General features: G+C 45.4%; 2 protein-coding genes across 12 annotated transcripts in view; one reads left to right on the plus strand and one right to left on the minus strand.

The window, feature by feature from the left end:
- The window catches only part of Rnf115 (ring finger protein 115), a 91,303-nt gene extending 77,535 nt beyond the window's left edge, over nucleotides 1–13,768 (plus strand). For both annotated transcript variants that reach the window (XM_078027679.1, XM_078027680.1), the window contains 5 exons: nucleotides 6,989–7,060; nucleotides 8,241–8,313; nucleotides 9,241–9,334; nucleotides 11,679–11,794; nucleotides 12,522–13,768. In XM_078027679.1, the coding sequence (XP_077883805.1) occupies nucleotides 6,989–7,060; nucleotides 8,241–8,313; nucleotides 9,241–9,334; nucleotides 11,679–11,794; nucleotides 12,522–12,653 (487 nt within the window). In that variant the 3' untranslated portion in view covers nucleotides 12,654–13,768. The remainder of the gene's footprint in view (nucleotides 1–6,988; nucleotides 7,061–8,240; nucleotides 8,314–9,240; nucleotides 9,335–11,678; nucleotides 11,795–12,521) is intronic.
- Nucleotides 13,769–16,361: 2,593 nt separating this feature from the next.
- Nucleotides 16,362–24,033, minus strand: part of Cd160 (CD160 molecule) — a 28,120-nt gene continuing 20,448 nt past the window's right edge. For 8 of the 10 annotated variants that reach the window (XM_078027690.1, XM_078027689.1, XM_078027686.1 and 5 more), the window contains one exon: nucleotides 16,362–21,384. In XM_078027690.1, coding sequence (XP_077883816.1) covers nucleotides 21,131–21,384 — 254 coding nt within the window. In that variant the 3' untranslated portion in view covers nucleotides 16,362–21,130. The remainder of the gene's footprint in view (nucleotides 21,385–24,033) is intronic. The other 2 variants (XM_078027688.1, XM_078027687.1) reach the window with 2 other exon arrangements.

The following is a 24,033-nucleotide window of genomic DNA, read 5'->3' on the forward strand; positions in this document are numbered from 1 at the left end:
ATTTCAGTTCATTCAGTGCTTTATCATATGTTCAAGGGGAGATATTGAAAAGCAGTCTTGTCTGGAAATAGAATTTGGGAGTTGTGGTATTTAAAGTCACAAAGCTGTATGAAATTGCCAACAAAGTCAAGATCAAAATTGGTAGAGCTCAGAGACTTGAGCCCTGGAATTGCCAGCCCATAGGAGTCTGAGGAAGTCTCCAGGAGTTGAAGAGACCTCTATTCTGATCTTCCTGGTCTCAGCTCACCACAGAAAAGAATGTAAGGACCAGTCAGGTAAGAGTAGCAGGGCCAGAGACTTATTATAAAGGAAAAGAGTGGGAGGGCAGGTAAGCACAGAATAGCATTCCGAGTAGTAGCTAGGGGACTAGATTAGCCATGGAGTCAGGGCAGGGTTTTGCAGTTTTGAACTTGTGTTGCGGGTCTAAACCCTACTGCTCACTTCCTCCAAATGCCTTACGCTTGTGTTCCAGTGTTGGTTTTTCTTCAGCTGTTTGGTAAGCTGCCAGCAAGGATATGGCTGGGTTGGTTATGGGTTGTTCAGTTTGCATTCTGCCTGTTAATGGACAGTCCCCTTTTGAGATTCAGTGCTCTTTGTGGCTCTTCGTACCCCTAAATTCCTATCTCACGCCCACTGAAATTAGAGGTTTGGGAGGAAAGGAGGAATAAGCAAAGGAGACTGAAAAGAACCACCAGGGAAGTAAGAGGAAACTTAAATGAAGACTCTGTCTGGTTTTAGCATGTGACTTCCCCTCCTAGACCCTTTGGGTTGATTTTTCTCTTCCGTGAGTTGCTAAAATTTAAAACATATTGCCTTCCTTTTCTCTACTCATGCTGTCACACATAGCTTTAACAAGAAATAGCTACAACAGCAAGAAATTCAGTGTAAATACTGTACGCGTCACCCGAAGACAATCTCCTAACAACGCGTATGTTTTAGGGACCACCCTGAAGGATCTCTGTTACTGCTGAGAATACTTGGAGCCCACATCTGACTTCCAGAGAGTAAGCATCTAAGCAAGCAGGCATCAGCCAATCAGCTCTGGCAACTCCAAGTATTTGTATAGGGTCATTTGAAGAGCTCTAGGGAACTAGGATGTTTCTTAAACTGGATCACCACTGTTTATTTATGGTCTGTTGAAGCATATGGTAATTTCCTCTTCCTGTGACTAACAAGTATTGGGGGGCTAGTTATCTTTTGCTTTTTGCCATGTAGTAGATTATCCCAGAATTTGGTAGCTTAAGACAACATTTATTATCTCACGGTTTCTGAGGATCAGGCGTTTAGGAGCAGCTTATTTAGGTGGTTCTAGTGAAGGGTTTCATTTTCCTAGTGGAAATTAACATCTCGGGGCTGAGGGTGTGGCGCAGTGGTAAGGTGCTTGCCTCGCATGTGTGCAGCTGGGTTCAATTCTCAGCACCACATAAAAACAAATAAAGATACTGTGTGTAACGTACCGCACGTGGCTGCAGTCATCTGAGTATTACATGGGTCTGGCATCGGGCTTTCAAGGTGGTGCACTCACATGGCTGTTGGAAGGAGGCCTCGGTTCCTCACCATATGGGCCTCTCCAGAGGGCCCTGTGCCTGTCCCTAGGACTTAGAGTTAAGTGGTTTAAAAGAGAGGAAGAAGGAAAGAAATCGTACCTTTTTACATCCTAATTTGGTGGGTCACATACACTGTCATTTCGGCCTCACTTTATCTGTGAGAAGTCAGTCACTAAGTCCAGCCCACATTTACGGGGAAGAAAACTTAAGTTCCACCTCTCAGAGGGAAGAATATTAAAGAATTTGTGGACACATTTTAAAACCACCTTTTGGCCACAAATTATTTACACTTCTCTCGTGTACAGAATACACTTACCTGCCACGATGTGCCCAAAATCTTGTCCCTTTACAGCATCAGCTTGAAATCTAGGTGGTTGCCTTTTTAATCAGGCTCAAATGTACATTAGGCTCCTTGGATGTAGTTCCCTTAGTCCGATTCCTTTTGATGTGAAGACTTATAAACTAAAGGATCAGGTTATCTGCCCTACTCCAGCACGCCGCGTTGTGGATAGACGGCGATTAGACTCCTGCCCAGCAAGGGGAAGATGAGAACACAGAGGTGGCGGCTCATATAAACCCTGATAGGTGTTGGAACAGTATCAGCAAGCCCCTGGTGAGTGCTCTGCTTATCCTGGCGAGGAGTGCTTGGACTCCTCCCTCTGGACCTTGCGTCGTCCTTTCTTTTCTGTGAAAGGTGGTTCATATTTGCCATTGCCTAGTTTCCTTATCTTGCTTACAAGTAGAAATCTGAGGGTCCAAAGACCTCTTTTTATTTTGTGCTGTTTCTGCACCTTTCAGTTTAAACCTTTAGTGTTTCTTTTAAAAACTTGAGTATACTGTGAATCTTACTGAGATTCATGCCATGAGGCAAAACCACTCCCACAGATCTCTTCTGGGCAGCCTCTTTCTACCCTGGGCTTCTACTGGGCTTGTGTGGGTGGAATCGTCTCCCCTGAAAAGATGTGTCCTGCCTGGGAATGTGACCTTATCTGTAAATAGTGACATGAAAGATGTAAGCTGGATAGGTGGCACATGCCTGTAATCCCAGCATCTTGGGAGGGTGAGGCAGGAGGATCACAAGTTCAAAGTCAGCTTCAGCAACTTGGAGAGACCCCAAGCAACTTAGCAAAGATCCTGTCTCAAAATTTAAAAAGAGCGGGGGATGTGGCTGGTGGTTAAGCGCTCCTGGATTCAATCTCTGGTGTCTCCCCCCACCCAAGAAAAAAGATTTAATTAAGTCAAAACAAGATTATACTGAAATCAGGGTGAACCCCAATCCAGTGGTTGTTGGTCTTATAAGAAAAGGGAAGTTTGGACGTAGACACAGGTGACACAGGAAAGAAAGCCAGTGCAGATGGAGGCCGAGGTCGGGTTGTGGGTCTGAGGCCGAGAAATGCCAAGGAGCGCTGGCTGCTGCGCAAGACCAGGAGGGCTCGGGACAGAGCCTTCCGCAGGACTCCAGAGGAAACAGTGTCTGGGGACATCTCGATTCAGATTTGGGCCTCCAAACCCATAATAAATTCCTTTGGAGTAGGCCACCCAGTTTGCGGTAATTTGTCACAGCACCCTGTAAAACTAACCCAAAGTGTTAGAAGCCCAGTTGTTTAACCAAACGGTTCTCTAGGCACTATTTTAGATCTTTCTGAGGTTTTATGGAATTTTTAAAGCCACATTCTTAGTTCATTTTAAACCATGTTTTTTGGCAGTACCCTGAATTAAACCTTTGCTTGAAGTCCATTTCTCAATTTTAGTATCATTCACTATTACTGGAAGTTCTCAGAATTGTATACACCTACCTTCTTCGCCTCTCCTTTTTGTACTGGGGATTGAACTCAGGGGCCCTCAACCACAGAGCCACATCCCCAGCCCTATTTTGTATTTTTTTAGTTGATGGACCTTTATTTTATTCATTTATTTATACACGGTGCTGAGGATGAACCCAGTGCCTCACGCATGCCAAGCAAATGCTCCACCACTGAGCCCCAGCCCTAGGCCCTCTGATTTGGTATTTTATTTAGAGACAGGTCTCACTGAGTTGCTTAGCGCCTTGCCATTGCTGAGGCTGGCTTTGAACTTGCGATCCTCCTGCCTCGGCCTCTGGAACTGTGCTGGCCCTAACTTGTTTCAAACTGGCCTTCCTTTAGTCTGCCCCTCTCCTCTTATATGTTGATGCCAGCTGCGAGAAGACGGGGTACCTTCAACACAGCGAGTGCCTTTAGCAGAGCCTCGTGCCGTTCAGGAGGCAGACCTTCTGCTGACCCCTGAGGCTCCCCTAGCTTTCTCCGACTCCCCAGAAGCACCTCGCTTCCGCCTTGTTGTTGTGCTATGCCTGCACTCACTGTCGGCTCTGCACTATGTCTGCCTGCCTTCCCCCACCCGGGCCAGCCTGAGCTTGGGCATGCAGGCAGAGGTCCTGCCCTGAGCTCCCTCCCTGCTCTCTGGCTTCCTCCGAGGCTCCAGAGCCCTTCCAGCTCCTGTCCATGCTGGGGTGCCAAAGGTAGACCCACGTAGCTTTTCATTGTGACAGTACCTACTTCTGTATACCAAAATCTGTAGTGATCATCAGCTGCTCTGGGACGAATTATCCCAGAGGTCAGTGGCTCTCAACAACAGGCGTTTTGTGGCAGCCCGCAGGAAGGCAGGCAGTTCCTCCCCCCCCCCTCCCACTGCCTGGAGGCCTGGGAGCCAGGGGGCCTCCCTAACTCTGCATCTCCTGCCCTTAGCCCTTGCCCCACCCCACCCCCAGGGCCACCGCCTCCCACCAAGCCTCTGAAGAGAATCCACAAGGAGTTGAGTGACCTGGCAAGGGACCCTTGGGCTCAGTGTCCTGCAGGCCCTCTTGGAGATGATAGATTCTATTGGCCAGCTACAATAATGGGGCCAAATGACAGTCCCCATCAGAGTGGAGGTTTTGTTTTTGTTCTTGTTTTTGTTTTTTGACAATTTATTTCCCAACAGGTTATCCCTTCAAACCACCTAAGGTTGCATTCACAAGAATTTATCATCCCGATATTAACGGTAATGGCAGCATTTGTCTCTCGGGCACTGTTTGGGAAGTACTCTTGTCCATCTGTTCTCAGCTTGGCTCAGATCTACAGAACAGAGGGAAGTGCAGCAGAATAGTTGGGAGTGAACTCAGAAGGATGCAGTGTAATTAAAGAGACTATTGAATAATCTCTGCAGATAAAGATAAGGAACTCTAAAGAAAAAGTCAAATGGAAAGCTTCCCATGAGCCCCCTCCTGTCCCGTGCACAGGTCTACCTGATACAGCAGGGCTGCGTGTTGTACGCACTTGGGACAACAAACCAGAGGCACTGCGCTTCTGTACCAGCGTTGCCTCCTAGCAGGGAAGTTCTCCTGGCATAACCTAGGTGTGAGCCTAAAAAACCTCCCTGGTGGATCACAGCAAGGGGTGTAGGCTTTGATGGGGTAAAGCTTTGCTGACCTGTTAGGAGATGGTTTTTAAGTGGAATCCATTTAAATGCAAAACAGTTATGAAAATGAGGTGAAGGACATAGAGTTGTTTCTGTATTCATTTTATTCTGAAGGACCTGTAACTTGGGTGAGGGGGTTGTGACCACAGTAAACTGTGCCCACATCCTGTATCTCAAGGTCCAGGTTTAATGGTCAGCATTTAAATGGACTGGAGCTGTTGGTATGGCAGTGTTAGTATGTGATGGGCTTTGTCCCCAACTTCTTTTATATGTCCCTGCCCTGGCCTTCGTCCTTTCAGCCCCTTCTCCGTATTCTTTGGTTTGTATGTGGCTTCTCACTTAATACACAGCTCAGCTCCAATTCTTCTTAGGTTTTAACTGCTTAGGTCTGTTTGGGTGTAAGGGTGAGAATTCATCTGATGGAGATACTTGTATATTTAAAGACCCATTGCTCCTCTGGAGGTTCTGTGTTCAAGAATGATTAATCTGTTTAATCAACTGATTACTACAGTCATTACATTAAAAAAAAAAAAAAAACAGGCATTTATTATCTAACAAATTCAGTGGGCCAGGAATTTGGAAGTTTAGCTGGGTTGTTCCGGTCCAAGATCTCCTGAGGTTACCATCAAGATGTTGGCCATTGCTGCAGTCGTCTGGAGGACCCGCTAGGTATTACACATGTTTTGGCAAGTTTGTTCTGGCTATTGGTAGGGGGCCTTAGTCCCCTGTCCCCCGGTACTGGGTATGGAGCCCAGGAGCAACTGGCTATTTAGGCAGTTTTGTTAATTAAAATATAAATGTTGTCCTGGCATGGTGGCACACACCTGTGATCTTAGCCACTCAGAAGGCCGAGGCAGGAGGATCACAAGTTTGAGGCCAATCAGGGGAACTTAGTAGGACTCTTGACTCAAAGTAGAAAAATAAAAAGGTCTGGGTATATATGGCTCCCTGGCAAAGTCCCCCTGGGTTCCATCCCCAGCAAAAAAATGAGTACACAAAACACAAAACCAAAACTAGAAAGGAAGTAGTGTGATTAGTTACTTTGAATGTTAGCAGTAAGCAAAGTCTAATAACAGCTACTTTCAAAGCTACATGGATTGGCCTAACACAGTAGGAACCAGGGAATTAAAAGTGCAGTCATTCAAAACAGGAAATGGGGGGCTGGGGATGTGGCTCGAGCAGTAGCACGCTCGCCTGGCATGCGTGCAGCCCGGGTTCGATCCTCAGCACCACATACCAACAAAGACGTTGTGTCCGCCGAGAACTAAAAAATAAATATTAAAAAATTCTCTCTCTCTCTTAAAAAAAAAAAAACAAAAAAACCCCCAGGAAATGTAGGGAGACAATCCTCCTCCCCCTCCTCCCCGTCCTCTTCCCTCCTCCTCCTCTTTCTCCTTTTTTTTTTTTTTTAACTAAGGCATCATCCCAATATCTGTGGGGACCAAAGACCAACTCATTACTATAAATAAACAGCAGTATATGCCATCTTAAGTGTTCAGAATGACAAGTACCAAATGTGTATATTTGTATGTATTACAGTCATCTGAAATGCCTTTAAAATTATTCTCAAACTTACCAAAACAAAAAAACAAAACAAAAAATCTTTAGATGATACCTTATTCAGAAACCCAGTATATAAGACACATAAAAAATGAAACTGCCCTTTTGGGTCTAGAACCCTACTGGTGCAGCTTCCATTTTAACCCCTCCTCATGCCAGTGCCAGAGATCCAAGGAACATAATTTGAAAAATGCGCCATGTTTCCTTTCCAGCCTAATTCACAAAAATCTGTCCATCTGTTAAGATGTTAGAAGTCTAGAAAAATAGCCATATTAGCAAAGTCACACACCACTAGATAGCAGACTGATTTCTGATGCTCTCTTTTGTAATAGTCAGTGGAAAGCCACTTGTGGGTTAGGGAAGCAGTTGGATTTGTCCGTGTGTGGATATCTATAGAGTACTTCGGTTGTCTTATCTACTTTTTTTTTTTTTCTCTCTCTTAACAGAATAATGCAACAGATCTTTGCAGGATTCCTTGCAAATTCTGCAATCCCAGGATCCCCACACCCTTTTTCTTGGTAAGTGACTAATTATTATCTTACAGTGCTGAGGTTGCCTCATTTTAGGTGCTGTGGTTTCTGTTCTATACAGAGAGAGACAAAGAACTATGTTGGTGAGTATGTAGTTGTGACCGGAAGGCTCTCACACTGCCCTTGTCTCCCGAGCCCAAACTGAATCACGATTCTTATGATCACTGTTGTTGTTGTTACTATTATTATTTTGTTCAGGCTCAGGAGGGTTGTCCTGGTCCCCAGGACACTTGGGTCTGGGTGCTGGGCATGTCTGGTTTCTTTTACTTTCTGTCCGAGGGTTGTGTTGAGAAGGGAAATGAAGTGATCCTTGTCAGGCTTGGTGTCTGATTTGGGAATTTCCTCTCCAGACCATACAGGAAGACTTTAATTCCATAAGAATTCCTGAAGTTGAAAATATAACATTAACTTTCCTTTTCCAAAGAAAGAATATCAGAAGAAACAAAAGGCTATAATTCAGTATCAGAGTGACACTTAACACTTACATGTAGGGGTTAAAAATGGAATTTCTTCTTATATAGACAGTTATTTGCTACTTCTCTGACCCAGAAGATTCCTTTGCTCAGAGGGTCCTTGGTCCTTCCCCATACTTACCCCATTTTCCAGCCTCTAGTTCTTTTAAATGGGTTTCGATCAGAGTCTGGACCTCTGTCTTCCAAGGTACTGTGCCAGCAGCACCAAGAACAAGGTGCTGCCAAGTCTCTTGTAATTGTTCTGGGGTGTGATTCAGGGAGACTTCTGTGGCTGCTGTTCTACTAGAGAGCTTCTCGGGTGAGGGAAGTCTGCTGTAGATGGTAGCCAGCTGTGAAGGAAAACTCTCCTTAGAAAGCAGCTCCGTCCTATGTTGGATATACGTGGGTAGAGAAGAGACAGACTTTTCTTGGCCAACAGGCAACGAGTCTCTCTTCTTGCTCTGGGTGTCATGTAGTATTTCAGGTAGCTGTACTTTGTAGGTTTCAGCTAAGTAAGATTTGTAGAGAACGAGAGGCTATCTCTAGTTAATCCGTTTGACCTCAAAAATGCAGAGAAATTCTTTGCCTCTTGATTCTAGAAGATCAGTGACTCTCAAGCTCTGAGCGAGAAAACAGATCCCTCTGCCAGTTTTTCTGAAGTGTAAGGCAGAGCCTGGCTGCTTCATCTAATGCTCTCTGTCTCATCTCACGTATAGGAGCGGGATGCTGCACTCCAACCCTGGGGACTATGCCTGGGGTCAGACAGGGCTTGATGCCATTGTAACCCAGGTGAGGAGCTGCCTTTTGAGGGTGTCTGTTCAGTGTGTCTCGTGGTTCCACAGGCTTCCTGCTCTCCTTCTGCTACTTTCTTGAAATGGTGATCACTGCTTTCTCTGATATTCCGAGCTTTGGGGTTTCCACTTCACTAAAGGGACAAAGGGTTTGTGGGTTTATTCAGCATTCATGTACCTACTAGGTCCAAGGAAATTTCTAGAAGATTGCTTCACCTCCAGAGAAAGAAAGACTTCTCCTATAACAAACAGTACATTGTATTTTTGGCCTCTTGTTCGGTCCTATGGGAATCCTATAAATAAGTACTTCACAAAACAGGAGGGTCTCAAATGTTAAAGCAGGGATTTCTGCTTGATGGAGCAAAGTAGGGGAAGGAAGCAGAGAAAAAGGTTTTCCCACGCCATGTACAGTTGCTTCCACTTGTTTATGTTCATTTAAATTTGTTTGGTTTTTCATCTCCCTTGTGGATTGCCCAGTGTCACAAGCATGTCATTTTTATCCAAGTCTCGCTGTAGGCAGTGATTTACCCATTTCTTGGCTTAGTTTATGCCACTCTCCATACTCCCACCCTTTTCTTTCTTCCAGCAGAAGGACGTTTTTGGACCAGTTAAGTATTTTTATTAAGCTGTAGTTTTATTCATGACATCACAACCCTTTTGCCACCCTGAAGTTGCTTTATGCCCAGAAGTGGACCTTGCAATCATGGGTATGTCTGTAGGCTTATACTAATGTCACTCTGAAATTGTAAAGCAATTGAAAGTGTCTAGCAGCAGAAAAAGAGAAACCCAGCCTTCAGAGCCTTGCGGAAGTAAGAGCGATTAACGTTTCTGATATCTTCACTGTTTGTTCTCAGCTGCAGCGGCTCCCTCTCCAGGGACATTGAGATGTCTGCCACATCTTCTTTTTCTTTCTCCTTTTTTGTAGCTTTTAGGACAGCTGGAAAACACGGGGCCTCCCCCAGCTGACAAGGAAAAAATCACCTCTCTTCCAACAGTGACCGTAACTCCGGAACAAGTTGGTAGGTTCATTTTCACATTTATTCTGTCATCTGATGACCTCTGCCCAGATTCCAGTACCTTCCTAGACTAGGAATCTTCAGGTGAAGCTATAGCCCTCTAAAATTCTTACCTGCCCTTTCATAGGTCAATAAATAGGTGTTTCCTAGGCAGTCATTATATCCCTTAAGATTTAATTCTCATCAGTTGAAGAACTTATTATTAGAAGCAAAACTCATCAACTGACTAAAAAAACAGTGTTGAAAATAATATTGGGCAGATGATACTGATCTTGGGGAAAGGGGAAAAAAACGAATGAGAAACAATATATTTGCTTTTCTTTTGCTTTGTGTCAGGTGCACTTAGATACACTAGAATAGATACTGTTTCATTTTTAAGCACTGAAGGAATTCAATGATAAGGAACATAATTTTGTACTGAGGGTTTCTTTCCCTGTAAATTTAGATTTACAGCCAAAGAAGATTTAAAGACAAGATGGACAATCTGAGGTCATTCTATTTAAGGAAAATCATTAACTAATTTAATAATATCAGCGTAGACATGGTGTTTGAGTCAGGTACAGGAAAGTGACCTTATTAGACCTGAAGTAGAATCTGATTTGGGGAGTAGTAGGAAGTATGACTAGACAGGAAGGGTGGGACCCTGTTGAGAAGTCAGGACTGGACGCACTAGGTTTTATAGGTCCTCGAAAGGAGTAGAGAGGGATTCAAGTGTTCTTTAGAAAAGGTTAGTCTTTAGAGAAGTTAGCACGTAAAGTAGAGTGCAGGTGAGAACGCGGGCAAAGATGGGGTTGAAGAAGCTCTGCAGCAGTCTGGGAGGGGTGAGGGGTCCAGGCGATGGTGGCAGTGCTAACAGAAAGCAAAGGTACAGTTTAAGTTCATCTTGAAGAAATGCTTTCCTCGCTGATTGTAACATGGGTTGAAAGAGGAGGCAGGGTCAAGATGAGGCTAAGGTTTCACAGTGTGTAGCAGTAAGAGTGGTTCATTAGGGAAGGAGGAGGAGTGAGTGGGCCCTGGTGTAGGTTAGGAGACGATGTGATGGTTTCTGTTTTTGAATTTATTGATTTTGAGGTGCCAGCTGAAAGTCCAAATGAGAATAAGTTGAAGGTCCCTGTGAAGCTGGTATTAGGGAAAGTTAGCTGGTAGCAAGTAGAAGAAATATTTTGAGGGTTAAAGGCCTGGAATTAGGAATATTGAAGTAGAAGTAGACTTGGCATGAAAATTAAGAGTTGGAATTAAGGCACAGTGGTGGGAACAAAGGAAGGAAGGAAGGAGTCTATTTAAGTGGAACTCGTGGTCCAAATTCCCTGACCACTGTTGTCATGGAGCCATATCCCAGCCACTGGGATAGTACAGTAGTTGGTGTTATTAGTCAAACTTGGGAAATTCATTATTTGTTGCTTAGAATTCCCAGTGTAATTTGCGGTCATTTCCTCTGAGGAAAGAGGGCTTCCTGTCCCTTGATTTAGAGGCCTGAGCGAGACTTCGTCTTTGTAATTCTGTAGCACCACCTCCTGGTACAGCTTTTAACTAACAACTTCTGCACAGGAATTTAGGGCACCCACACTGAAAAAGGGCGCATGATATGAAACAGGCTGGAGACACTGAAGAAAATTGCTGAGATAAGTCCCTTGGTCATGTGCACAGATGGCCAGTGTTTCCTGAGTAGACACCGTGACTGCCAAAGATTGCCACACACTGGAGAAGATGCTTTCCTGGTTTCTTCACCAGATCACCCAAGCCTGTTTATTTCTTCCAGCCTTTTGCATTACAGAGTGGACTTATCATGGTCTAGATCATGTTGGAGTAGGTCCCATTCCTTGTTCTGCTTTTCATGTCCCTGTCTATTACGACCTTTCTACCCGCCATTTTGAAACACAATTCATGCTTTTGGGCCCGGGGCACCAGGGATTGAGCTCAGGGGCACTCAACCACTGAGCCCCAACCCCAGCCCTATTTTGTATTTTATTTAGAGGCAGGTCTCACTGAGTTGCTTAGGGCCTTGCTGTTGCTGAGGCTGGCTTTGAACTCGTGATCCTCCTGCCTCAGCCCGCCCCGCCCCAGCCACTGGCCTAGGTGGGCTGGCCCGCCACGACGCCCAGCTTACAGTTCAGGCTCTTTATCTGCCTTCCACCTAGATGCAGCTTTACTTTTGTCTCTTGTGTCCTTTCTTATGCGTTCCTTGTGTTGTAAGAGACATTCTTTTTTTCCTTCATTTTGTTTATTACTTTAAGAGGTATTTCTTGAATTGTAATGCATTCCGCTGTCGTGTATTTAAAAAAACGGAATCGATAAAAATAAATAAATAGATAGATAAATGAATAAAAGGCATTTCTTCCTCCAACAGATATGGGTTTAGAATGTCCAGTTTGCAAAGAAGATTACACAGTTGAAGAGGAAGTCCGGCAGCTACCCTGCAATCACTTCTTTCACAGCAGCTGTATTGTGCCATGGTTAGAACTGGTGAGTAGAGCCAGCCGTCATCTGCAGTGAGGCACTCATGGACATTTTCTTGTGGAGATGGCTCAGAGTAAAGATGTAGTCATCAGTTCATGTAAGAGCCAGATAAGTCAGATTTTAGCCCCATAAACCATGACTGACTCCCAGTACTACCATCGCTGTTCTGTTAGACTACCATCTCTTGGGAACTCGTTTGACCAGAAATCAGCAAACTGTAACCCACAGGCCTTGTGGCCTGCCAGCTGAGTTTGTCAGTAAAGGCCCGTTGGTACACAAGCCGTGCTGATGTGTGCACAGACTGGTTCTGTGGCTGCTTCTGTGCTACGTGGGTGAGGTGAATGGTTTGAGCAGAGCTGGTGGCCTGCCAAGGTTTGCTGACCCTTCATGTGCATGGCATGGAAGAGCAGTGAGCAGTTACGGCTCCCGTCGTGTCTCAGGTTGCTCTTTCTAGTTAGTTGTGTTTGGACCTCCAAAAGAGTGATGGGGGAGAGTGTCACTTATTATTCATTCCTGGCCTAGAGTTCTGTTGATTTTGCTTGAAGTGTTGTTTGGGAGGCATCCTGGCTTCATGCCTTTGGAGCCCAACTCTGTGGAGGAGCTGCCTGGTCTTTTTGTCTTTCTGGGTGTCGAGTCATGATTTTAGATGTTTAACTTCCAGGGTTTCTTAAGAGCTCAGAACCCTAGTTCTCAGGACGGGATATTCATATGGATTAATATGTTTCTGTTTCAGCATGACACATGTCCTGTATGTAGGAAGAGCCTAAATGGTGAGGATTCTACGCGGCAAACCCAGAGCTCTGAGGCCTCTGCCAGCAACAGATTTAGCAATGACAGCCAGCTGCACGATCGATGGACTTTCTGAAACTAAAGATCACACCTGAACCAGGGCTGTCTGTGGTAGTCTTCTTAAAACATAGCTATAGATTCTATCAAAACAAAAGACAGTAGGTGGATTTAGGAATCACATAAGAAACCCCAACCCATAATATTAACGCAATGAGTGTTTTTCTTCTCTAAATTTAAAGATAGTACCTACCGATTGAATTGTATTACAACCAAATGCCTCTTACTCCTGAATTCAGAGTGATAATTTTTTAAGTGTGAAACTTAACTATGTGGGTTTGCCCCTGCCTGAAGAGAATCAGTTCCTTGAAGTCTAGCGAGGGTCCTGCTGTCTGTCATGTCTCCTTGTGATGGATGTTCCCACCTCCTTCTTCAGCCCCATCGTTAGTGTATTTACAGTGAACACAGAGGAACCAGAGCCCTCAAGTCCTGCTGACATCGAGTCCTGTTGTCTTTATTGTACAGAAGCATCTACTTTTGACCACATCAGCAATAAGGTGATGTCAGATTGATTCAGGAATTTGAGACTAATGATCTTGTTTTGTTTTAATCCTCAGAGCACAAATCAAAGAAAAATTACAGTGGAAAGAAAAAAGTAACCTGTCGTAGACTTTAGTTTTTTAATTTTTGAAAGGTGCAGTTTCCCTAGAAACATGACATGTCTTGAGAGTGTTGTGCTGATGGGAATCTGATTCTGGTTCCTTTCTGGGAATGAGTTGGGCAGCAAATAGCGTCAGAAAGACAGATGTTTAAAATCTTAAGTTCTGTGATTTTTTTTTTTTATGATCCTTAACTCATTGTTTACTGTTTGGCTTAAGAACCTTAATATAATTTCTCTTATAGAAATATAATTATTTCATACTGCTTCTATATCCAGTTCTCTACTTTTGGTAATTCAGTGCTCTTTAGGAATTGAGATTTTACATTGTCTTTAATCTTTAAAACCCATTGTTGGTCTTGGAAACTTTTCTGTTCTGCTTTGATTCTGGCAATACTCAGAATCAAATTGATTAATGTGATCATGCCCAAAACAACTTGGCCTGGAAGAGGTAGGCCTTACTTTTTAAGCTAACAGTGTCCCATATGTGTGCTCTTCAAGTGTTTAAAGTTGAATAAATGAAGAAAGAATGTCAATGTTGTTTGAACTTCAGAGTCTTAAAAGGACACAGTGGGGACATACAGCAGCTGTGGTGTATTAAAAGTGGCACCATTATATGGTCATATCAGTTTTTCAGAGTTTAGAATGATCAGAGCAAGACTGCCACTCTGGTGAATCTCTTTTTTGTTGACTGTCACTGGTTTAGGGGTGAGGGAGGGGCTAAAGGATGACAGAGTTGGAGAGGGAAGACAAAAGTGGGAAGAGTAGCCTGCTGAACTTGAGCCTGCTCTAAAGTCGTGACGGAGCTCTGGTCCAGGTGGACCCATGGGGTGAGAGATGCTTTCTCGTGTGCTCCCGACCTCTGTGGCGGTGGCCCTCCGGGGGTGTGATCTGGGAGGACGCCTGGTTCTGTGTCAGGTGGAGAGGACGTGGGCAGGCGAGCGTGTATCACCGGTATTTCACCACTCTTCAGTGGAGTTGAGGCCCATTGCAGTGTTCAAGTAGAGCAGTGTCGGCCATCTTGGAAAAGTTCTGTTGATGTGTAATGTTGAGTCTGGCTGGGGTTAGTTACAACTAGAGAACTAAAGGATAGGAGTGGTTTCACAAAGAATGGAAGCAAAGCGCTAAATAGGAATCTGCCTTTTTAATGTATAATATAGCAAGCACCAGGCTAAATTGTCTGAAGTTTTCTTCACATGTTTTGCACTGATAGGGGCCATGAGACTCATCCCACTTACGAATTTGTAGTGTTTCTTCCTATAATGGGCAGCATCTCGGGCTTCCAGATGATTTTATGTTAAGGAGTTTGAGTTCTTCAGAGAAACACAACCAACAGGACATACGTGTAATATAGAGTTCTTTATATAAGGAAGTGACTTGTACCTTCATGCAGGTTCTGCAGTGGACCAGCTACAGATCTCGGAAAGCAGTCGGTATGGTTTCAGTCCAAGTCTGAAGCCTGCGCACCCAGACCCACAGCCAGGGAGTGGGTTCCAGTCTGAATGCCAGCCCAAACAATAGGGCTCCTGAGTCCCCGCTTAAGCCCCCAGGCACGGGCTCCCTCTGAGTGGGGGTGTCGGCCTTTGGTTCTGTCCAGGCCTCTCACTGATGGGGTCTCCCATCCTAGGGTCAGCAGTCTGCTCCATTCTGATCTCCGCGTCGCCCAGAACACACCAGAATAATGTTAATTGTTATTTTATTATTATTATCATCATGACTTAAGTGCTTATTGGTGCATTATAATGATACAAGCAGCTCACTTCTGACCTGGTCATTCACCCTCTCAGGCCCCACCTGCTGCTTCTCTCCCCCCTTGCTCTCCTTCCTTTACTCCATTGGTGTCCTTTATTTATCTATTCATTTTTAATTGGTGCTTTTCTCTCTCTCACTCTCTCACACACACACTCACACACGCGTATACATCAAGGTGGAATTCCCTGGGGTGTATTTACGTGTGTACAAAGGGTGATCTTGTCACATTCATCCCACGTTTTCTTTCTTTTCTCCTCTTCCTTCTCCTTCCAGTCTCCTCCTCCTCCACTGGTCTTCCCTCTGTTTTTGTGAGATCCAACCCTTTGTTCCCCTTTACTTTGCTGTAGTTTCTGCATGTGAGAGAAAACGTTTGACCCTTGACTTTCTGAGTCTGCTTATTCCATTTAGCATGATGTTTTCCAGTTCTGTTTCTGTACCACAAATGCCATGATTTTATTTATGACTGAGTAGGACTCCATTGTATGTATATACCACATTTTCTTAATTCAGTCATCTGTTGATGGCACCTGGGCTGGTTCCATAACTTGGCTGTTACACATTCGCTACTGTATCACTATGGTATGGTGATTTTAATTCTGGATACCAAGAGTGGATTACCTGACAGCCAGAACAGCGTCTGAACAAATATCTGGGCATCCTGTAGCCTACTCAAATTGACACACAAAATCAACCTTTACAAGGTTGTCTGCTTACACATCACACACACAGTGATCCTCATCCTACTTATATTTTTCCAAGTGAACAGTCTTTGAGATATGTCTGTCTTGGCTTAAGAGATCTCACTGGTAATGATATGTTGTGTGCGCATAACTTCTGTGTTTTTCCTTCTTAACCTAAATTAACTTGGAAGTCTTGAGATGCCTCCCATTCTAGGAAAAAACATTAGGTTCAGTGGTCTAACACCAGAACATGGATTTTAAGAATTAATTTTTTGGAATATTTCAAAACAGTTTAGATGTCCTGCCCACGTAGTGGAAGGCTAGATAACCTGGATTTTTCATGTGTTCATTCCTGTATGCTGAAAGGCTATACATACTTAAGAATCGAGACACTTTATTAAAATCAAGGAAGAGCTGGGCGTGGTGGCGCACACCTGTAATCGCCGTGGCTCAGGAGGCTGAGGCAGGAGGATCGTGAGTTCAGAGCCAGCCTCAGCAAAAGCAAGGCACTAAGCACTCAGTGAGACCCTGTCTCTAAATAAAATACAAAACAGGCCTGGGGATGTGGCTCAGGGGTCTAGTGCCCCTGAGTTCAGTCCCTAGTACCCCCCCCCCAAAAAAAGAACCAAATAAGAGATGATTGAATCAGTTGCTCTAATCAACATTTTACTAATTGTCAAAGAGAAAACTGTTGCAATTTTATTTTTATTTTTCTCCCTTTTTAAGTATCACACATTTTATTGAAATAATTTTCCCTTAAAAGGACCTTTATTAATTTTAGGACGTGAACCCTTAGTGTGAACTGGAGGCTTTTATATTCATGTTGACTGGCCTAGCCTTTGAATTCCATGCAGGGAAAACCGATTGCTTTCTCATTCGTCCATCATGAATGATTTCTCTTGTCATTTGTGTGTGTGTGTGTGTGTGTGTGTACGTACGTACAAAGAAGACACTGTATGAAGCTGGAGATACTTTCCAGAACCAGAATATAGCCCTTGATGGACCCTAAAGACATTATGAGGACACACTCCTGTGCCTGTCACAGATGAGGAATCGTAGGCGTCCACCTTGAAGGTTTTTTAAACATACGACTTTCTGTGTTTTGCTGGCAAGTTATGCTTGGACGGTACCCACACAAGTGGAGTGGGAGCCATGGGGGCCTTGCACAGGCTAGAGTGCTCCACCATGAGCCACATCCCCAGCTCTTTTTTTGTTTTGTTTCTGAGACAGGGTTTTGACAAGTGGCCCAGGCTGTCCTCGAACTTCCAATCCTCCTACTTTAACCTCCTGAGTAACTGGGATAGCAGGAGTGTGTGCCATCACGCCCTGGTAAGAAATCCTTTTTTTTTCTTTTTCGTACCAGGGATTGAGCTCAGGGGCACTCAATCACGGAGCCACATCCCAGCCCTATTTTGTATTTTACTTAGAGACAGGGTCTCATTGTGTTGCTTAGTGCTTCGCTTTTGCTGAGGCTGGCTTTGAACTCATGATCCTCCTGCCTCAGCTTCCTGAGCCGCTGGGATTACAGGTGTGCGCCACCAGGCCTGACTAGAAGTACCATTTTTAAGGCTCCCAAATCATTAGATTCCTTCCCAACAAGATGACAACTATAGTCTTAGTATTTTTAAAAATAGCTTTATTTTATTCATTTTTTTTAATGTGGTGCTGAGATTTGAACCCAGGGCCTCTCGTGTGCTTGGCAAGTGCTCTACCACTGAGCCACAACCCAGCCCCACCCAGTTTTAGTATTTTTGATGAATGAGTATTATAACAAAAAGGATATCAGTAATATTTTTAAACCAATTCATCCTTATCTGCTATATCAAATCTATATCCAGTTGAAATATAGATGTAATATCCAAATACAAATACAGACCTTTGTGTGTGTGTGTGTGTGTGGTGGGTACTGGGGGTTTAATCCTGGGCCTCTCTGCCACTCAGCTACGTCCCCAGTCCATTTTTTAAATTTTATTTTGAGACAGGTCTTGCCAGGTTACTGAGGCTGGTCTCAAACTTGTGGTCCTCCTGTTAACAGTATTCAGAATTCTTACTTGAGTTTCAAGACCGTCCTTAATGAGGCTCTTGCTGATGTCTTTAGCCTTAGCTCTCGGTGCCCACAACCCGACTTCTCACATGTGGTAGGTCCGTCAGCCCAAGGCGTCTGTCTTTTGAGGACTTGCCGTCAGCTCCAGCTAAACCTGTGCCGTCTTGTCGGGTCGTTCCAGTTATTGGAAATATCCTGCCCTCCTCTGCTTACCCATGGCAGGAGATCTATCCAAAGACCAGGGGGTTTTGAGTTTAGGAAACAAAGACTGTGAGTACTGCCCTGGGCGTTGAGTTAAAAGAGGGGGAAGTGGCTGCAGAAAGTGGCAAACGCTTGGTTGGAGCTGGACGGCCATGGTCTGCCCTGGTCTGCAGAGCCTCCGCCCCAGCCGCGCTGTGTGCTGCTGCCGGGCACCGTCTGTCTTCACATCCGTCCTTCCTTCACACCCAGCCAGGCGGGTCCGGCCCGCCTCTCCTCTCACCGTCTTGGCTGGGTTCTTCTCTCTTGTTTATAGTGTAAAATAAAAATTTCTTCCAGAAAAAAATTGGCGTTCTCAATTTTTTGACTTGCTTATTTTGCGGTTTTGTGGGAGGATGGAGAAAAGTTCTGTGGTAAAATACACACACACACACACACTTTCTGTTTTTTAATTTACTGGTGCGAATGTGGGGAAAAGGCAGGTCCTCTCTGGCAGTGAGGAGGGGTGTCGGGATGTACCGACTGACCCTCAGGTACTGCTCCAGACTCCGGCCGTTGAGCTTCTGTTCTCAGCTCTCACAGGGTTGTGTTTTCTGTTGTTAGACTCATCTTTCTGTGACTTTTTAAAAAGTTTCTTCTGGCACAAAGCTTATAAAGCTGTGGAAAGAAGGTGAAAAGTTTGTGTTATTATCCCCCATTGTGGAATTGCAACAATACACCTCACGCGGAAAGAGTCTGTCCTTGTCCTGGGACGGTTTCCTAGGCCTTGATGACCAGGGGAATGGAAAGGGGAAGGAAAGGTAGACTACGTGTTGTCCCTCCCTCCCTGTGGGGAGGACGGGGATTGGCACCAGCGGCGTTTGACCACTGAGCTACATCCAGTGTGTTTCATTTTTTATTTTGAGGCGGGGTCTCAGCTTATTTGCTGAAGGTCTCACTGAATTGCTGAGGCCAGCCTTGAACTTGTACCCCTCCTGCCTCAGCTTCCAGAGTGTCTGCCATCACGGGTGTCGGCTCCGGGCCCCGAGTACGCTGTGTCTTCTAGTTAGACCAGACCTGCTGACCCTGGAGAGGTGGGGAGGGAACAGACCTTGGGTCCTCCTGCTGCAAGGTGGGACAAGGAAGAAACAGACACCGCTAGAGTTTAGGTGGTTCCCCACGTACAGCAGGGGCTGCTGGCAGAGTGACCTCGGGTCGGGAAAAGCACTGAACTCGGCTTCCAGGGAACTCCCCTCCCTTTCCTTACACATAAGCCCAGTGACTTGGTCGATGTGATCCTTCTGGACCCAAGAAAATGTGGATTTTTTATTCTACTGAACATTACCTCTTCCATAGTTCTGCTGAGCCTTCAGTTGGAAGAGGAGGATAGAGAAAGGAAGCTGATAAATAGTACATATTTTCCTAATGTTTAATCGAATATTCAGCGTTGAACTTTCTTTCTTTTTTGGGGGTGAGTGTACCTATAAAGTTACTTGAATTGAATATAGGAGAAAGGTGATTAAATGTTAGGGTTCACTTTTCACCTGACTGAGACCAGGGCAAAAGCTCAGAGATCTTGTTCTAGGACAACTTGGGAGCTGAAGGTGGTTAGTGGACTACAAGGAGCAAGGTTTTGTCGTTAGACTATTTTCTCTTTTAGAGTTTTTATTATACCTGAAGAAATAAAATTTATTTTATTAATAACAGTAGCCTAGGGCTGGGGCTGGGGCTCAGCAGCAGAGCGCTCGCCTAGCACGTCTGAAGCCCTGGGTTCGATCCTCAGCACCACATAAAAATAAATAAAATAAAGATGTTGTGTCCAGTTAAAAAAAATAATATTAACAGTAGCCTAATCATCCCAGGGCATTTGGATTCAATAAATCCTGTTGGAAGGGTCAGACTTCTGTAGATTTGCATTTAAATGTGGAAACTGGCAGTGCCATTTAGCAAGTCCTTCCCAGGGATAAAAGGTAAGGTAGGTGTCTGTCTGATGATCTGCGTTAAGGGGCCGGCAGAGGGAGGTTTTGCTGGTCCTGATTCTGGAAGATGATGATGGAGGTAGAGAGAGTAGGTCATCCATCACTGTTTCCTGATGAGTAATTGGGATATTTGCTTGTATGGGATTGTATGACTCACCATGAAAGCATCTGACCCATCACAGAAGGTTCTTTAACACATTTATTAAGAGCCGACTGTGTGTCAGCTGTTGTCTTTTTGTTGGGGTAAGTAAGACAGGTCTTTGTGTTTTCAGAACCTACATTCTGGTAACATTCAACCTGGTAGTTAGTGATTTGAGGAAATCCTAAATAAAATGGAATTAAGAATGCCAAGGGCAGCCAGGTGCAGTGGCGCATTCCTGTCATCCCGGCAGCTCTGGAGGCTGAGGCAGGAGGATTGCGAGTTCAAAGCCAGCCTCAGCAATTTAGCAAGGCACTCAGCAACTCAGTGAGACCCTGTCTCCAAATAAAATACAAAAAAGGGTGGGGATGTGACTCAGTGGTCGAGTGGCCCCAAGTTCAGTCCCCAGTACCAAAAAGAAGAAGAAGAAGAAAAGAGTGCCGAGGACAGGTGAAAACGCGCCTCAGTTACTTGTTATACAAAAGCATAATGAAAAGTTATTGGAAGTCCTAAATTTTTTTTATCTAAGGGGGAAGAGCCTCTTTCACATTGTAAATGGTGCTCGGGGGACTTAGCTACTAAGTATTTATACAGTCAATCTGGACATCCCTCTGTTGAGCAGCTGCACTGTTAAGACCCTCCTCCCCAAGTCCCGTCGTGCCTGCTTCCTTTTCCTGTAGTAGGTAAAGGCACGGGCCTCACCTTGTAGCCAGTACTTCTGACATCCCTGCCTCCCCCACGGCCTCCGTTCCTACCCCGCAGAAGTCTGATCAGTGTGCTCCCCGTGGTGGGACTTGAACCAGGGTGCTGGCCTGCTCCACCTGTGCACTCTACAAAACTCAGGAAACCTTATGAACAAACAGCCCTTAAAAAGTACAGGATTCTCATTGCTGTATCACTTCCTTATTTGTTAAGTGCATGAATATTACATTCAGTCTTCAAAGATGAAGCGATATTCTGTGTGAGAATTTGATGATTCCCCAATCTTACTGAGCCACATCCCATTACTTTCTGAATTTTTGAGGTGGTCTCACTAAGCTGCCCGGCTGCCTTGAACTTGCTCCCTTCCCCTCAGCCTGCAAGTCTCTGGGATCAGAGGCGCGTCACCACTGCCAGCCTGGGGCGTTTTAGGACCTTGGACTCCGTTGAGGACATGGTGATAGCCAGGGCCCCAGGAACATCCCCCCCTCCTGGAGAAAGCCAGGGCAGCAGAGGCACAGCACTCCCCTGCTCATGAACGTACCTCGGAAGGCCACCAGGCTCGTGACGAGCCAGAGCCACGGCTTCTCCTGTGGGAGACCTGAGCTGAGCGCGCCTCCACTCTGGCTGACCTCGGGGTGCGTCCTCGGTTTGGGTCCTGTCACCGTGTAGTTCCCTGTCTCTGGTTCAAAGGGGAGTCGTGGCAGAGAGGATTACACAACCAGAAGGATGAGAGGGTCGCTCCACGGTGCACGGTGTTGAAATGCACTCTCTGCCCTGTGTAGCCACTTAGGACAGAACTTATAAAACCTTATTAAACAATAAAAACCTGATTAAACAACTCTTAAAAAGTACAGGATTCTCATTTCTGTATCACTTCCTTATTTGTTAAATGCATGAATATTACATTCATTTTTCAAAGATGAAACAATATTTTGTGTGAAAATTCAATAATTCCCCAAGTCTTAAAAAGGAATCATGGATCGAGGGAAGGTTTCACAAATCATCTCCTTTCGCATCATCTCAGAACATCTCACATGATCGCTAAGGATACCTCCCAGCATAATTCGTTGTCCAAATGAGTATTTTTAACGCGGGTGCTGGTGGCGATACACTTAAGCAGCAATAACTGTGGAATCCAGGGTTGCAAAGAGACCTTGGGCGAACTCCAGAGTTCTGCCAGAGACGGCTAAGACAGCGTAATCACCCTGGACCTGTGTGTTCCCAACTCACAGACCCTCTTCTGGAGTGGATCAAGAACGTGACGTAAGTTAAAATCTTGGACGTTAGAATACATGTGGGTTTTATCATCTACTTGCTGGGTGAACTTAGTTGTCACAGGGCAATTATAGCACCTACTTCAAGAGCACGTGGAGAGAAAATGAAGTAACATTCAGCACAATGCCTGGCACGTAGTAAGCACTCATGATGTGAAAAGCCTTGTTTAGTGATGTCGCCTGTTACCTGTCTAGTCCTACTAGTTTCCAAAGGAAACCTGATTTCCACAGCTAGGGATTACCTGATGTGCTCTCAGGCTTAAATAGGCGGAAAGGATGAGAAAGGCATTCTTTGTTAAGAAAAACTACCTCAAGCAGAAACACTTAGAATGTAGTAGGAGAATGTGAATACTAGGCTGTAAGGAGCAAGGACTAACTGTACCTCATACTCTTCTCCAAGGCCTGGCACTGTACCTGGGATAGATTATAAATATTTGTTAGGCAAATGGAAAAGGGTAACCGTTTATTTAATTAGAGCAGAGTATTCACAAAATAATAAAATTTTGCAGAGCCTCCAGTGCCAGGATTAAAAAAAAAATGCCTTATACTGTCTGAACAGTAGTGGTGTGGCATATGCAGATTAGCATTTTAGTGAGCCTGGTGGCAGTATGTAGGATGGGTTGGAGGAAGAGACTTGCGAAGCGCCTTTGGGAAGCAAAGTAACTGGCTTAGGGATGAGAACCACGGAATCAAGGTGTGGTTGACTCTCCCGCCCCGCCCTTCAGTGTGAACGTTGTGCTGGGATCAACGGAACCAAGGTCTGCAGTGAGAATCCTGTGCAGAAATGGGGCTCAGGAGGGTAGCGCTGGCGTCCAGGAGACGGTAAGGCATCTGGGAGCCGAGAGGCCACTTGTCAGTGGGGATGTTTCAACAAAAGAGACTAAGGGCTGGGGTGTGGCTCAGCGCTTGCTAGCACAGGCGGACCGGGTTCCATCCTCAGCACCCCATAAAAATAAAGGCACTGTGTTGTCTCCATCTACACCTAAAAATAAAGAAGTAAATATTTTAAAAAGAGAGGTTAAAGCTGGAGAGGTTAATTTATGGGTCCTTTGCAAGGAGGTACAGGGATGGATCATGAGGGTGGATGCCGACGGGAGAGAGGAAGTTGAAGGGGTGAAGGGTCTTAGGAAGGAATCAAGAGGTGAGAGGAAGAAATGGAAGAGAGAAGAAGATAAAAGAAATCCTATAGGTGGGAGGACCCAGGGGACCGGGACAGAAGCCAACCAGGGGGAGTTAGAGAAGGGCGGATGCTGCAGCTAGGCCCGCAGCTAGGCCCGGCCCGCAGCTAGGTCTGCAGCTAGGTCTGCACTGGGTCTGCAGCTGGGTCTGCAGCTAGGTCTGCACTGGGTCTGCAGCTGGGTCTGCAGCTAGGCCTGCAGCTAGGTCTGCAGCTAGGTCTGCAGCTAGGCCTGCAGCTAGGTCTGCACTGGGTCTGCAGCTGGGTCTGCAGCTAGGCCTGCAGCTAGGCCTGCAGCTAGGTCTGCAGCTAGGCCTGCACTAGGCCTGCAGCTGGGTCTGCAGCTAGGTCTGCAGCTGGGTCTGCACTAGGCCTGCAGCTGGGTCTGCAGCTGGGTCTGCAGCTAGGCCCGCAGCTAGGCCCGCAGCTAGGCCCGCAGCTAGGCCCGCAGCTAGGTCAGGAAGACACTAGGAAGCAGGGAAGAGACTAGATCCAAGGAGTGGAGCCCTGCACGGTGGCGCACGCCTGCGCCTGCGATCCCAGCAGCTTGAGAGGCTGAGGGAGGCTGAGGCAGGAGGATCATAAGTTCAAAGCCAGCCTCAGCAATGGCCAGTGCTAAGCAACTCAGTGAGACCTGCCTCTAAATAAAATACAAAGTAGGGCTGGGATGTGGCTCAGTGGTCGAGTGTCCCCGAGTTCAATCCCTGGGACAGAGAAAAAGAGTGAAGTACAAAATCTTAATTAATTAGTAACCAACCAGAGGATACAAAGAAAACATTTGTCAAATAGCTCCTTACTAGGTTTTCTGTTTGGTGGGGGGAGGAGAGGATAATTTATTTTTCTTGAAGTTAATAATTAAGACAGTGTTGGATTTTTT

Source organism: Ictidomys tridecemlineatus, chromosome 11 (genome assembly GCF_052094955.1).
Source record: "Ictidomys tridecemlineatus isolate mIctTri1 chromosome 11, mIctTri1.hap1, whole genome shotgun sequence".
Lineage (NCBI taxonomy): Eukaryota > Metazoa > Chordata > Mammalia > Rodentia > Sciuridae > Ictidomys > Ictidomys tridecemlineatus.